Source organism: Jaculus jaculus, chromosome 4, assembly GCF_020740685.1.
Source record: "Jaculus jaculus isolate mJacJac1 chromosome 4, mJacJac1.mat.Y.cur, whole genome shotgun sequence".
NCBI lineage: Eukaryota > Metazoa > Chordata > Mammalia > Rodentia > Dipodidae > Jaculus > Jaculus jaculus.
In genome coordinates, this window is record NC_059105.1 from 116,095,968 (window position 1) to 116,109,778 (window position 13,811).

At 38.8% G+C, this 13,811-nt stretch overlaps 1 protein-coding gene across 2 annotated transcripts in view; it reads left to right on the forward strand.

Moving 5' to 3' along the window:
* Positions 1-1,349: 1,349 nt before the first annotated feature.
* Positions 1,350-13,811, forward strand: part of Bub1 (BUB1 mitotic checkpoint serine/threonine kinase) — a 50,950-nt gene continuing 38,488 nt past the window's right edge. For both annotated transcript variants that reach the window (XM_045148193.1, XM_045148194.1), the window contains exons 1-9: positions 1,350-1,426; positions 4,404-4,463; positions 4,564-4,702; positions 6,013-6,209; positions 8,061-8,104; positions 8,904-9,004; positions 11,540-11,592; positions 11,682-11,866; positions 13,488-13,639. In XM_045148193.1, the coding sequence (XP_045004128.1) occupies positions 1,401-1,426; positions 4,404-4,463; positions 4,564-4,702; positions 6,013-6,209; positions 8,061-8,104; positions 8,904-9,004; positions 11,540-11,592; positions 11,682-11,866; positions 13,488-13,639 (957 nt within the window). In that variant the 5' untranslated portion in view covers positions 1,350-1,400. The remainder of the gene's footprint in view (positions 1,427-4,403; positions 4,464-4,563; positions 4,703-6,012; positions 6,210-8,060; positions 8,105-8,903; positions 9,005-11,539; positions 11,593-11,681; positions 11,867-13,487; positions 13,640-13,811) is intronic.

Sequence of the window (13,811 nt, forward strand, 5' to 3'; positions counted from 1 at the left end):
AATATACATGCATATATATGTTGAGGAATATATAGATTAGGAATTTAAGGGAGCCAAAACATCTGCAGGATCTCTTCCTAAAAGGAAGCCAAGCAAATGAATAAAATTTTACTTTCTACTTCCATCAAGGGGCTCTTGAAACAATCTTGTCACCTAAGGCAGGAAGTTATTAAAGATCAAGAGGCAAACAAAGCTATATTATTTCTCAACTGTTAAGGTATATAAATATATTACATATTTCTTCTTTAGACGTCTGGACTCCTAGTTATTGGATTTTATTATTCCTAAGAACTTGGTCTTAGTCTCACAAAGAGTGAAATATTTCTCTCACATTCTGTGATCTGTTCAAACTCTTCTGTTCTGCAGGTTTCAGATCAGTTAGGTAAAGTACAGAACTCTGGAAGGGTCCCATTACCACTTAAATTACCGTAATCAACCAAGGATCCTCACTTTGTAGTTACTAAGTCAAAAAAATCACCTTTCTTTTCTTGGTTTTTCTGAGCTAGGGTCTCTCTCTGTAGCCTAGGCTGACCTGGAATGCACTAGGTAAGTCTCAGGCTGGCCTGGAACTCACAGCGATCCTCCTACCTCTGCCTCCCTAGCGCTGGGATCAAAGGCGTGCGCCACCACGCCCAGCTCAAAAATCACTTCGTTGTCCAAAATCCGTTTCAACGTGGATTTCATCAACCCCTTCTTTGCCGCAGCATTTTAGGGACTGAGACTAAGCCTTCACTAGATTTAGCAACGAGGTTTTCTTAAAGTCCGGCGCATGGAGCAGAGAACTGCCAGAAATAGGGAGGTGGCTCCTTCGAAAGGCTGAGTTCCTCCCACTGCCAGTCTCCTGCGCCAAAGGCTACCTTGGCCCCAAAAACTGGATGGCTTGTCTCGGTTCCAAGAACAAGCCACCAGGACTGCGTTCTGTGTGTTTAAAGCAAAGGGACCGAGATTCGCGTCGCTCGTGACCCAGGGCCAAAGCATAGCTATTTTCAGGGACGCCTAGTCCAGCCTCCCTAGGCTGGGCTGTAAGTGTCATCATGCAAACCAGTTATAATTTGCATCGCTAAAAAAAAGAAAAAGAAAAAGAAAAGAAAACTGCCACTCTGAAGCAAGTTGGCGCCCTTCCAGCTCAGCCGCAGAGGCCCCGCAGCTCGCCTCGGTCGCCGCGGGTGCTCACGCTACGTGCGCGCGCCTAAGGAAAGTGGGAGGAGCATGGGAGGCAGGCGGGACTTGGTCTCCCGGCAACGTCCCAGCGATTGGCCAGCCTGTCCGCAGCCGAGGCCAATGGCCAGGCGTCGAGCCAACGCTCGGCGCAGCGACTGCGGCTGCGCGGGACATTCGAATCCGCGGCGCTCCTTGCAGTCTGTGGCCTGGGAGGGCCACCTTCCGCCCCGTTCTTCGTCATGGACAACCCACAAAATGTCTTTCAGTAAGTGTCCCTCAGGTGCTCTGGGGCGGGGACGAGCCCAGAGGTCCCCAGGGGGCTGGGACCCCGACTTCCGACGCTTCGCTCCTCCGCCGGGGCCCCCCGGGCCGGCTCCCGCGGTCTCTGAGCCCTGCGGGGCTTAGTGCTTGCTCGCCGGCCCTCCGCCTGGGCCGCCCGCGGCTCAGAGGACCGTTTGCGGGCACTTGGGGGTCTGGACACGTCGCGGCTGTGCGAGACGGCCCGCCGGGACCCGCGGCCCACGAGTGAGTTCGCTTTCCGGGAAACCTCGCCACCCCCGGTGCCGGTACCGCGGTGGCTCCCGACTCCGAGTCTCGGAAGCCGCTGCCCTGCCCGGGGAAATTGCCGATTGTTGCGTGGCGTACGTCAACTTGCTAACAATGGTCAAAGTTCCTTATAGTTGATTTACCCAGCCTGTGATGGAAACGCATTTAAGACGGTTAAATTATATGTGATGGGAAGTAAAACTGGCTAGTTTTATCAGTTCTTTGGGGGTTAGAAGGCAAAAATTTTCTGTGTGCTTTAAGACCCTTTGTCTAGCCTTCTTCAGATCAACTTAATATTGTCTTTTGGAAGCCCCTCCCCATTTCAGAAGGGAATAAATATTTTTTGACTTTGGTCTTTTTCTAAAGGCTAACGCGTAATAAACTAACTGGGTGTTTAAATATTAAGTTAAAGTGCACTTATGTCATTTTTCTAAGGAGTGTGGTCGATGTGAAATGTTTACCCTGAGCAAACATTGTTTGTATATTACACGCATTTTGTGAATGGTTTGGGCACAGGATTTATCCTGCCGCTAGGAGGAAAGAGAGACTCGGAATTCGAAGTAATCGCTGTTACAGTTTTTTAAGTTACTCATATATTTGGTCCAAAGAAAAGATTTAGTTCTCTTATGAACGCCTATATCTGCTTACTCTCACCCCATCATATGTAACTTTTCCTAATTTGCTTTTCAAGTGTTTCTATTTGGAAATAACATACCTACATTCTTATGTCTATGTGTTTGTGTACATGTCTGTCAGTGTTTTTTGTCTGATAATATTCTTGGAGATTTCTATCAATAGGAAGAACCCTCCCCCTTTTTTTTACAACTTCATAATAATCATCTGCCACAATTGATCTAGAAAGTCCTATATTGATTCTTGGATTGTTGACAGTATTTTTTGACACTATTAAATAGTGAAAATATTACACACATAGCATTTTGCAATTAGATAGATGTTTTCTCAATTCTGTTCAGTGAGTTTGCTAAATCAAGAGCAAATCCACTTGTGAATTTTGGTAAATACAGTAGGTACCTCTTGCCTGCTGTTTAAATTCTGTGCCATTCTGAGTACTGTTGGATCTTTCTGCTTCATCCACTTTGAAAGGTAAATCTTAACTTTCCCATCATATTCAGTCTGGATAACTACTCACCTCCTTACTAGTCATTTAGTAGCCTAGGTCATCAGCTCTTATGTTTCTTGAGGTGTCCTGTAGTACTTAACGTTCAAGTCAAACTTATTTTACTAAATAATAGTCCCAACACACAAATATAGTACTGCTGGGTACTTGGATATTGCAAAGACAATTTAAAATGTGGTGTTTCCTTTAAGTATAAAGGTGGAATTCCTTGACTGAATAAAGTAAAAGTATCATCTATTGAGATTGCTAAGATCTGTGCAACTTTATCCATGAAATTATAAATGTTGCTGTCTGCAGTTTCTTCCAGTAACCAATATGCCAGAGAAGTGTGTTTTAAGGTGGATATTCTGGTCTTCTACAAAAATAATGCTTTTAAATCTTTCTTTAAAAAAAAAAAAAAAACTATTTTACAGTTTTTCAACTTACTGTTTCTCAACTTGACTGCATGAAGTCTCCCCAGAAAGCTCCAGCTTCTCTTTGAGACTGCACTATTTCACCCTGTTCTAAGTCAGTGCTACTAGGACTCAGCCATAATTTTCCTTACTGGTTCCCCACTTCTAGTCCCATTCCCACTCCTTCACATTCACATGGGAGAACAAAGTTGACATTTTAAATGCATATGGAACCAGCCATCTGTCTGCCCTTCCCCTGTTCATCACACTTAGCCACACTGGCTTTCTTTCTGCTCCTGCAAGAGGCCAGTTCCTAAAGTTATCTTGTTCTTGATGATAACTTGGTCATAGGTGTCTAGCATTAATGTCTGCCTCAGTGGCAACCACACTCTTACCTTTCACCCCTTCATTTTTATTTTATTTTTTTTTGTACTTAACCTGACCCTATTTTACGTTTTTTTTGTTTGTTTGTTTGTTTTTTGTTTTTTGTTGTTGTTTTTTTTTTTTTTTTTGCTTACCCTACTAGCACCTGAGCTCTTGCGAATGTTTTGCTTTGCTTGATTGGCCTTTAAAGCTGTGCTTGGACGTGTGGAGTTAAGGAAAACAGTCCTCTGGTGCCTCTGTGGCTAACTTATGGCATTGCCATCATGTGTTTGATATCAGGGACAATGTAACATTTGAGTTGGAGAAGCAAACTATCTCTGGAAACTCCAAGTTGTAGTACTGGAGCTGGCATGCTAAGTTACAAGCCCTCCGAATCGTACTGGAAGTTCTGTCTCAGCTATGCTCCTGAGAAGCAGGGGAAGGGTCTGAACAAGGCTATGCCTCAGTCCTACGGTTTGAAAAAATGTTCTCACAAGTTTCTGTACATTGTTCCTCAAAGTGACAGTGACATTGGGGACCAGAGATAATGGAAACTGGGATATAGGGAAGGGGGTGTGTGAGGGAGGAGGGGAGTGCAGTGGCAGACTTTCTTCTGGAAAAACCTTGCTTCTAATATTTTAGACTGCTTCTGAATGAATATTCTTTTATATTTTATAGAACATTTGGATTGGTAGTTAAGATTTCCATTTTAAGGTGCATAGATGAAATATATGTAAAATTAGACCAGTCTTTTGCTTTAAGTAGTTATCCCTAATATCTATATGTGAACTTTTCTGTTCTAGAGTGTTTGAAGCCCATATGCAAAGTTATAAGGGTGATGATCCTCTTGGAGAATGGGAAAGGTTAGTGTTTAGTTCATTTTTTCCTTTAAACCAAAAAAAAAGTATATGTTCCCCTATAAAAAAAAACAAAACAAAACTAACACTATCTGTACTTTTATAGCTACATGCAGTGGGTAGAAGAGAATTTTCCTGACAATAAAGAATATTTGTTGGCACTACTAGAACATTTAATGAAAGAATTTTTAAATAAGAAGAAATACCACAATGACCCAAGATTCATCAATTATTGTTTAAAATTTGTGAGTATCATTTCAGATGGATAATCAAATTTATAGTCATGTTGTAGTTTTGCTTCCCCCGCCATGGTTTTAAAGATCATTTTAGACTGCTTTTTAATTCCGGTTTCCAATCATAAAGTTTTACATGTTTTATGTATGGATGTGTGTATGTTGGGGCCTTAACTTTTGAAGTATTGTGGAGTCATTAATTTAATTTTGACGTCCTTATCTTTATTTTGACTTTGTTAATGTTGCAACATGAGCTGGAAGGCAATAGTTAAAGGTTGTGATGAATAAAATGTTTAGAGGAGAAAATATGAGCAGGAGCTTCCAGGTGCTAAGAGGGCTTCACGAAGAAAATTGAATTCATTGTGGGTACAGTAATGAAAATTTTAACTTTCAGAAACTAAAGTTAATGCTAAAAGAAGACTGTCTGAGGCTTTAAGAGAGTGATACTCTTCAATCTGAAATGAAAGCTTGGGTCTATAAACTGGTAATAAAATTACATGTGGAATAGATAGGGTGAACATGAACTTTTTCACTAAGTTATATAGTACTACAATTAAAGACACCCTGTGGAACTTGAGCAAGCTAAAATTAAAACAAAAGAAATACTTTATGTAATGGATTATTTACTGTCTTGGGAAATGGTGTCCGTAATCTTGGGGACATTGCATGTCAAGGAAAAGAATGAAATTTTAGGTTTCCTATCAAAGAACCACATTTACCTTTGCCTATATAATACATTTTCAAACTTCCAAAAAGTCTGAATAATAGAGAGTTAGCTAGTAGACTTGCAGCTCCACTGTCCTTGTGCCTTTTGTTTATTGATTTATTTTTCTTAGTATCTTTATTTTTTTTGTTTGTTTCTTGAGGTAGGGTCTTGCTGTAGCCCAGGGTGACCTGGAATTCACTATGTAGTTTCAGGGTGGCCTTAAACTCATGTTGATCTCCTACCTCTGCCTCCCAAGTGCTGGGGTTAAAGGTGTGTGCCCACCACACCTGACTAGTATCTTCATTTTTAATCAACACATAATAATTTTACACAGTTGTAAAATACAGTGATATTGCAATACATGTAAATAATGTATGCTGATCAGAGTAGATAGAGTAAGTAGTTATGAATATCATCTCTGACATTTATCATTTCTTTGTGTTAGGAAAACCCTCTTTATAGCCATTTTCAAATGTAAAATTGTCAACCACTTACCCTACCATACTAGAGAACATTAGAAATGATTCCTCCTATCCAGCTGCCCCCTGTACCCATTACCATCCTTTCGCTACCCCACCTCATTGCTCTTGTGTGTTTTTGTTTTGGGTTCCTATAGGCTGAACACAACAATGACCTTCATCAGTTTTTTGAGTTTCTGTACAACCAGGGAATTGGAACCCAGTCATCTCCTCTGTACATATCCTGGGCAGGATATCTGGAAGCCCAGGGAGAGCTGCAACATGCCAGTGCTGTTTTTCGGAGAGGAATTCAAAACCAGGCTGAACCTAGAGAACTTCTAAAACAACAATATAGGTAGTTTCAAAATACAGCTCATCTTTTCCTTTCCTTATATGTATCTACATATGCATTTAATCTATAAATCACACTATATGTCTACTGCATGTATCTATGGGGATTTTAAACTGGTTCTAAATTATTAATAAAATCTGTCACAGTATTATCCAATTGGACATCGTTCTTTAATTGAACATTTTAAGTTCTTTTAGCATTTTGGTTTTTATAAAGCCCAGGGTTGTCTGAAAGTCCCAAGTCAAGGGCTCACATGTTGTAGGAAGACATACTGGTGGAAACTGCAGGGTTGTTAGGTAATGCATGGCAAGAAAGGTATTACAAAAAATAGAACCAAAAGCCAGGTGTGGTGTTACATGCCTTTGATCCCAGCAATTGGGAGACAGAGATAGGAGGATTGTAGTGAGTTTGAGACCACCCTGAAACTACATAGTGAATTCCAGGTCAGCCTGGACTAGAATGAGTTCCTACCTCGAAATTTTCTTTCAAGAGAACCAAATTGACTTTCATAATAAATGGCCCTTTGAAATAATCCATGAATTAGATGTGAAGACCAGGCCTTCATAACCTTATCACCTCTTAGAGGTCCCCCTTCACTTTTTTTCATTTGTATGTGGTGTGTGTGCGTGCACATGCACACGCATGCAAATGCAAATGTGGAGGCCAAAGATGAACTCTGAGTGCTCCCCTCTATCACAGGGTAACCCACTTAATGTCGTACACTAGTTTTGGTAGACATTGAAACCATACTAAGTGGTGAATGTCATAGTGAATACTTTGTTCTTGTGACATACATAGTTCTCACTTTTGGGGTAGTTTAAATAATCTGTATTTTTTAAATTTTGAAAATAGAGAAAACTGGGTCTTTTTGCCTATATATTTTATAAGATCACAGGAGTGCTTTCTGTCAAGATTGTGATACTGATTCTGTCAGGGCCTTATTTCCCCTTTTCAGTAATACATTTTCTGTTTGGTAAATAATAGATAATAGTTCCTTTTGATAGAGTCTAAAATTGAAATATTTGAGCCAGTGTATTTAAAGAGTTTTAAGGCTTGTGGGACATACAACCAAACCATATATTCAAAGTTTCTGTGCTGTATTCTCACTAGAGAAACTGGAGACCCACTACTCACTGTACCCCTTGCCAACTTTTAATATGTTCACTTTTTCCCAACTGTGCTGCATGCAGTGAATGTGTTCTATTAAAACTTTCATTATGAGAATTTCTATACATGCATTTTAAGAGTACAATAAACACCTATTTGTGTGTGGACTACTTGTAATAATTAATATTTGGTCGTGGATTTATTTTATTTTATGTATTTGAGAGAGAGAGGCAGATAGAGAGCATGGGCATGCCAGGAAATTCAGCTGCTGCAAATGAAGCATGCACCACCTTGTGCATCTGGCTTATGTGGGTCCTGGGAAATTGAACCTGCGTCCTTTGGCTTTGCAGGCTAGTGCCTTATCTACTAAGCCATCCCTTCAGCCCGGTCATGGATATTTTTGTGTGTGTGCTAATGAAATTCAAAGCAAACCCAAGACAACAAAGTATTTTATTTTAAACATTTGTGGATAATATATGAAGAAAGAAGGCATATTTTTATGTAAATGTAACAAATACTGACATAAACTGGGCAAAAGAGGACTTTTTCTAATATGTTAGACATTAAATTAGTACCAGAAGGTAAATTAAGTTTGAAGCAACTTTGAAATTGTATTTGTTATTTTTTTCAAGCTTACCTTTATTGGTTTTTTAAGCTGTTTGTTGTATTTACCTTCCAGTTTAATACAGTTATGTATTAAAGTATATGTTTATAATCTATATTGATGCCTTTTCTACTATCCTTCAGTTTATTTCAGACACGCCTCACTGAAACCCATTTTCCAGCTCAAGGTAAAATGATGCTTTCTAAAATGTCTAGATAATTGACAGTTTAGTCTCTAATTTTTACTCACATAATTTTCAGGTAGTAGTAAATGAAAACCAATTTTATACTGTCATGATTGGAAAAAGCACTCTGATAATAATAATGCCTACACAACAGCTCTAAAGAACAGGGTCTAAGCCCTTGTACTTTTTTTTAAAAGCAAATCTATTAACAAAGCTTGATGATTTTACTTTGTTTGGGGAATTAAAAACAAACCAAAAAAAGCCCAGAAATGTCTCTGGATATGGTATCAAATGCCTGTAACCCTAGTACTCAAAAGAAAGGCTAAGGCAGAGGGATTGCAAGCTTCTGACCAGCCTGAGTTATATAGCAATAATGTATCTCAGAAAAGGAAGGGAGGAAGGGAAGGAAGAAAAAAATATTAAGATTACCCTGAAGAGGAAATGCTCTAGTCTATTTTGTTAAATTGAATCGAATATATTTAATCTGATGTTTAGAAAATTAGCCTTTCTTTTCCTATGGAAGTCAAGATCCCATTTTAGCAATAAAAATTGTCTGTCCTTTCTTGTTTCTAGGCTGCATAATTCATTTGGGTACTTCCTTAGAAATTGTGAGTTCATCAGAAAATGGTTTCCATTATACTTCTCTCACCTAAAAAGTGTTCCATTTACTGAGATAATTTAAATGAATTGATTGAGGTTTTTTTTTTAATTCAGTTTACTAAAAGAGCAGATAAATATGTTATGTGCTAATTTTATTTAATATTTCCCCTTATTTCTCATTTTATCCTCTTTTCCCTCATAGCTAGAACCTCAGAACCTCTGCATAATGCTCATATTTTAAACCAAGTTACAACAGCAAAATCAAGTCCAGGAAAAAGCTCAGCCTGTGTTTCTAAGAATCAGGTAACAATAACAGTTGTATGTTATATAGAGAAAGTAGGAATGGTATTGAATAGTCATCCTGGCTGCCTTCTGTATCCTCCTTAACATCCTATTTCTTTTTTCTTTATTTCTTTATTTATTTTGAGGTAGGGTCTCACTCTAGCCCAGGCTGACCTGGAATTCACTGTGTAACCTCAGGGTAGCCTCGAACTCATGGCAGTCCTACCTCTGCCTCCTGAGAGGTAGGATTAAAGACATGTGTCACCACACCCGGCATTCTTTTTGTTTTTTAATTTAACTTTTGTCATCACATTTTTTTGACCATGACTTTTTCTTTAAAATAATTTATTTATTAGAGAGAAAGAGAGAGAATGGTAGGGCCAGGGTGTCCAACCACTGCAAACGAACTCCAGATGCACGTGCCACCTTGTGTATCTGGCTTATATGGGTAGGGGGTAATTGAACCTGGATCCTTTGGCTTTGCCGGCAAGTTCCTTAACCATTAAGCCATCTCCCCATGTCTTCTGTGATTATCTTCAATTTTAGCCACCTGCCACCATGGCAACTTTCTAAATCTGTCAACTACTGTCAACCACTCTTGCTCAACTCAAATATCAGACCTAAGGACACATACTCTGTTTTCACTTCCTCTCTAATAGCTTGTTTTCTTCCAGTATCTTCTTTCATGGGCCTAAGAAGTACTTATTTTGAAGTACACCTGGAAGCTTGTGAGCCCTGCTTTTTAAAAGTAAATAAATACATACATACATAAATAAAGCAGAAACCCTAAGGATGGCTCAGTTGTCAAGAATGCTTACCACTTAAGCTTGAAAACCTCAGAGGACCTGATACCATCCAAGTTGATTCCCCAGAACCCATTTTAAAAGCTAGGTATTGCCAGATACATCTGTGACCCCAGGGGTATGGAACAGGCAGATACTGGGGACTGGAGAATTGCTGGGGCTAGCTGACCAAAATCAGCAGTTCCTACTTCAGAGACCCATCTCAAGGAAGTATGTAGGTGAGCAGTAGAGAAGAACTACCAAAGTTCTCTGGCCTCCACATACACATCTGCACACACAAATGCACACAACAAGCATAATATACTATGCCACACTCTGTAAACACACACTCATGCATGCACACGCAATGAAAGCTAGATCTTTAAATAGGCTCTATTCTTAACTAGGGCTCCCTATGTCCCAACCCACTCTTCATGTTTTGTATGTATGTCTCTTTATGTTCCCCACCTCATTCTAAAGAATTAAAATGCCAAATTATAGTGGCTTTAAACTTCTCACTTTCCTCAAATTTGGGACATGTTTACCTCTAACCTTACTCTTGTAAGCTGGAAAAAATACTATTTCTACAACATAGCAGAAGATATCTTTTAATTTCTCTAATTTTCTGCTACCAACCAACAAATGTTTCTGTGGTTTTAAAAAAATTTACTGCTGTATATATATGTGCATGCATGTGCTAAAATACACAGTGCAGGATAGGGTAAACTCAAGCTGTTGTTCCTCCCCTGCTTTGTTTGAGACAGGGTCTCTCATTTTGCCAGCCTAGCCGGCTCTGTGAGCTTCAGGGTCCTCCTGACTATCTCCCACTACCATAAGCACATTAGGATTGCAGACCAGTGTGCCACTTTTGTCTTCTGGCTTTTTGTGGTGCTGGGGATCTGAAATCAGGTCAGCAGGCTTGTGGTGCCACCCTATCGTCAGCCGTCTCGTGGGAAAAGGTGTCCTCTTACTTGCCACCCATCATCCCCAGAGATATTTTTGCTCTGTCAGTAGTATCTCTGCTGTCCTAATATAAAAAGGTTCAAGTCTCTCCCCTCAGCTTCATGTTTTGAGCATGGAGAGACTTAGTTTTATTAAACAGTGAATTTCTAGAATTTCTGATATATAATGCAAAATGTCCCAATTTCCATCATACATGTTTTTTGCAGCCTCATTCATTTTTTTCTTTACTTTATTTTTGTTGTTGTTATTTGAGAGTGTCAGAGAGAGAAAGAGAATGGGTGTACCAGAGTCTCCAGCCACTGCAAATAAACTCCAGATGCATGTGTCATTTTATGCATCTGGCTTACGTGGGTACTGGGGAATCAAGCCTCGAATCGGGGTCCTAAATCTTCACAGGCAAGCACTTAACTGCTGAACCATCTCTCTAGCCCCCTTTAGGTTTTAGACAAAAGAAATGAACATTACTATTAATCATAGTCCCCAAATCTAGCTCATTGTATGAAATGTTTAATAAATGTTGCTTTAATGATTGAATGTTAGCATTGAGAACTCCTGAGGATAAAACAATACCAGAAGGAAATTTCAACTTTTTTAAATCACTCTTACTGGGCTCTTCAGTTTGGAACATTATAGTAACAATAATGCAATTTAAAGCTTTAGCTTTGAAGCATAATTTATAAGAACATATGTAAATCTACTGGAAATTGAGGCCCTTTCTCCTAGGGCATTTTTATATTGATTTGTGAAATAATTTTGTGTGAAAGTTTCCTTTTTGGCAAGTGAATGCTTTTGTTTGTTTTCTGTCTTTTAGGGCTTAGAATGTTCTGGTGTGATACCTGCAGCTTGTGATAAAGAGTCAAATATGTAAGAAAAATTAGTGCATTGATCTCTTACTTAATTTCATTCAAGTTACTTCCGTCCACTATTGTGAATAATGTCTTTTTCCCATGTAGGGGACAAAGGGTGATCATGATTTCTAAATCAGAATGCTCTGCACGCTCATCTGTGGCCCCCAAGGCTGACACTCAGCAGGTTGTGATGTACTGCAAGGAGAAGCTTATTCGTGGAGAATCAGAATTTTCCTTTGAAGAACTGAGAGCCCAGAAATACAATCAACGGAGAAAGCATGAACAGTGGGGTACTTATATTACAGTCTTTTATTTTGAGTTATTTTTATCCTACTGGAAATAATGAGCAATCAAAATAATTGACTGAAAGACCAGATTATCCTATCAAAAGCCTGGAAATCTGCCTGTCTTAATGCAGCTCATAGTTGAATAGCACTACAGTGAATATCCATGTCATTGTTGCCTTCACTTTAGTGAAATGGATACTTGAAAATTTTTTTTTCAGTATTATTTATGGATTTGAAACTTGTTATACAGTACTTCCAAATGTGTGGGACATTTATTTGTACTGTGAAAGAATTCCATTGGAAGCTGAGGTTTTCAAAAGAGATTGTTCTAAGTTCTGTACTTACTTTAAACAAAATATGCAGAAGAAGTCTTACCAAGTTGCAGTGTTATTTATAGTTGTAGAGTGGACTGCTTTTTGTTCCTCATTGGGAAAAATGTGTGCCTTAACAAACCAGCATTTTCACTTGGCTTTTATGTACAGTATAGGCCTTAGAGGAAAAAGAAAGAATCTTTGTTCTACTCAGGACTTTTTTATTGTTTTTAAATTTATGTGTGCGTACGTGTGTATGCATGGATTTATACTGGAAGTGAGAGGACAACCTCAGGATGTTGGTCATCTCCTCCTGCCTTGTTTGAAAGAGTCTCTACTGTTGGTTTTGCCACTGGTAACGCCAGACTAGCTGGTCTAAGAGCTTCAGGATCCTCCTAGTCATTACTATAGACACATTGGAATTACTTACAGATGGCCCACCATACAGACATCCAGCGTTATGTGGGTGTTGAGGATCCTAACTCAGGTTGGCAGACTTAAGGAGCAAACACCTTTAACCATAGTCATCTCCTTACCTCCCACTCAGGGCTTTTATACCATTTAAGTTGTTTGGACTACTCTCCATGAGTCTTTTGTTGTTTACTTTTTAGTCTTGATCAGCCACAGAGAAAATAATCACTTAACATGAATGGAGGACCCACTTTGACTTGTGTGTGAATAGACTTTTCTTTCACATCCAGTCAGACTGTTGTCTGAGATGTGGCCATTTATTGGAAGTAGAACTCACCAGAAGTATTTGGTATTATACTCTTCTATTACCAAATATTGTTGATCATCATATAAATTTTTTATAATTTTTAATTTAAAATGACCTGAATTTAATAATAAATGATACGGACAAGTAAAGATTATAATTAAAAGATAATATATAAATATCGGTTCTAAAATTATTGTTTTCATTTTTTTTTTTCCAGTTTTTTGAGGTAGGCTCTTGCTCTAGCCCAGGCTGACTTGAAATTAGTGTCTCAGCCTCTCAAGCACTGGGATTAAAGGCATGTATCACTATGCTTATTTTAAAATTTAATAAATTCAGAAAAATTGCCAGGCATGGTGGTGCATACCTTTTAATCCCAGCACTTGGAGGCACAGGTAGGAGGATCAAAGTGAGTTCCAGGCTAGCCTGAGACTACATAGTGAATTCCAGGTCAGCCTGTGCTGGAGTGAGACCCTACCTCAAAAAAAAAAAAAAAAAAAAATTAAGACCTTTTCCTTATTTTGTATGTAATATTCTGATGACCTGAATTTAAGCTTTGTAAGAAAACCTTTTTATATATATTATTTTTTTCCTAAAGTAAATGAGGACAGACATTATATGAAAAGAAAAGAAGCAAATGCTTTTGAAGAACAACTGTTAAAACAGAAAATGGATGAACTTCACAAGAAATTGCATCAAGTAGTAGAGTTGTCCAGTGAAGACCTGCCCACTTTGCAGACGATATCTCAGGTAGGTCCATGTTCTTCACTGGTGCAGCCTAGTCCCAACAGTAGTAGCTCTTCTCGGTACCCTGTTTATAAAGTTCACTCAAAATTAGCTAGCAATTTTTCCAATTGTTTAAAATAGTTTGATACCAAAAAATGTACAGAATTCAAAGAATAAAATTAGTATGCATCATATA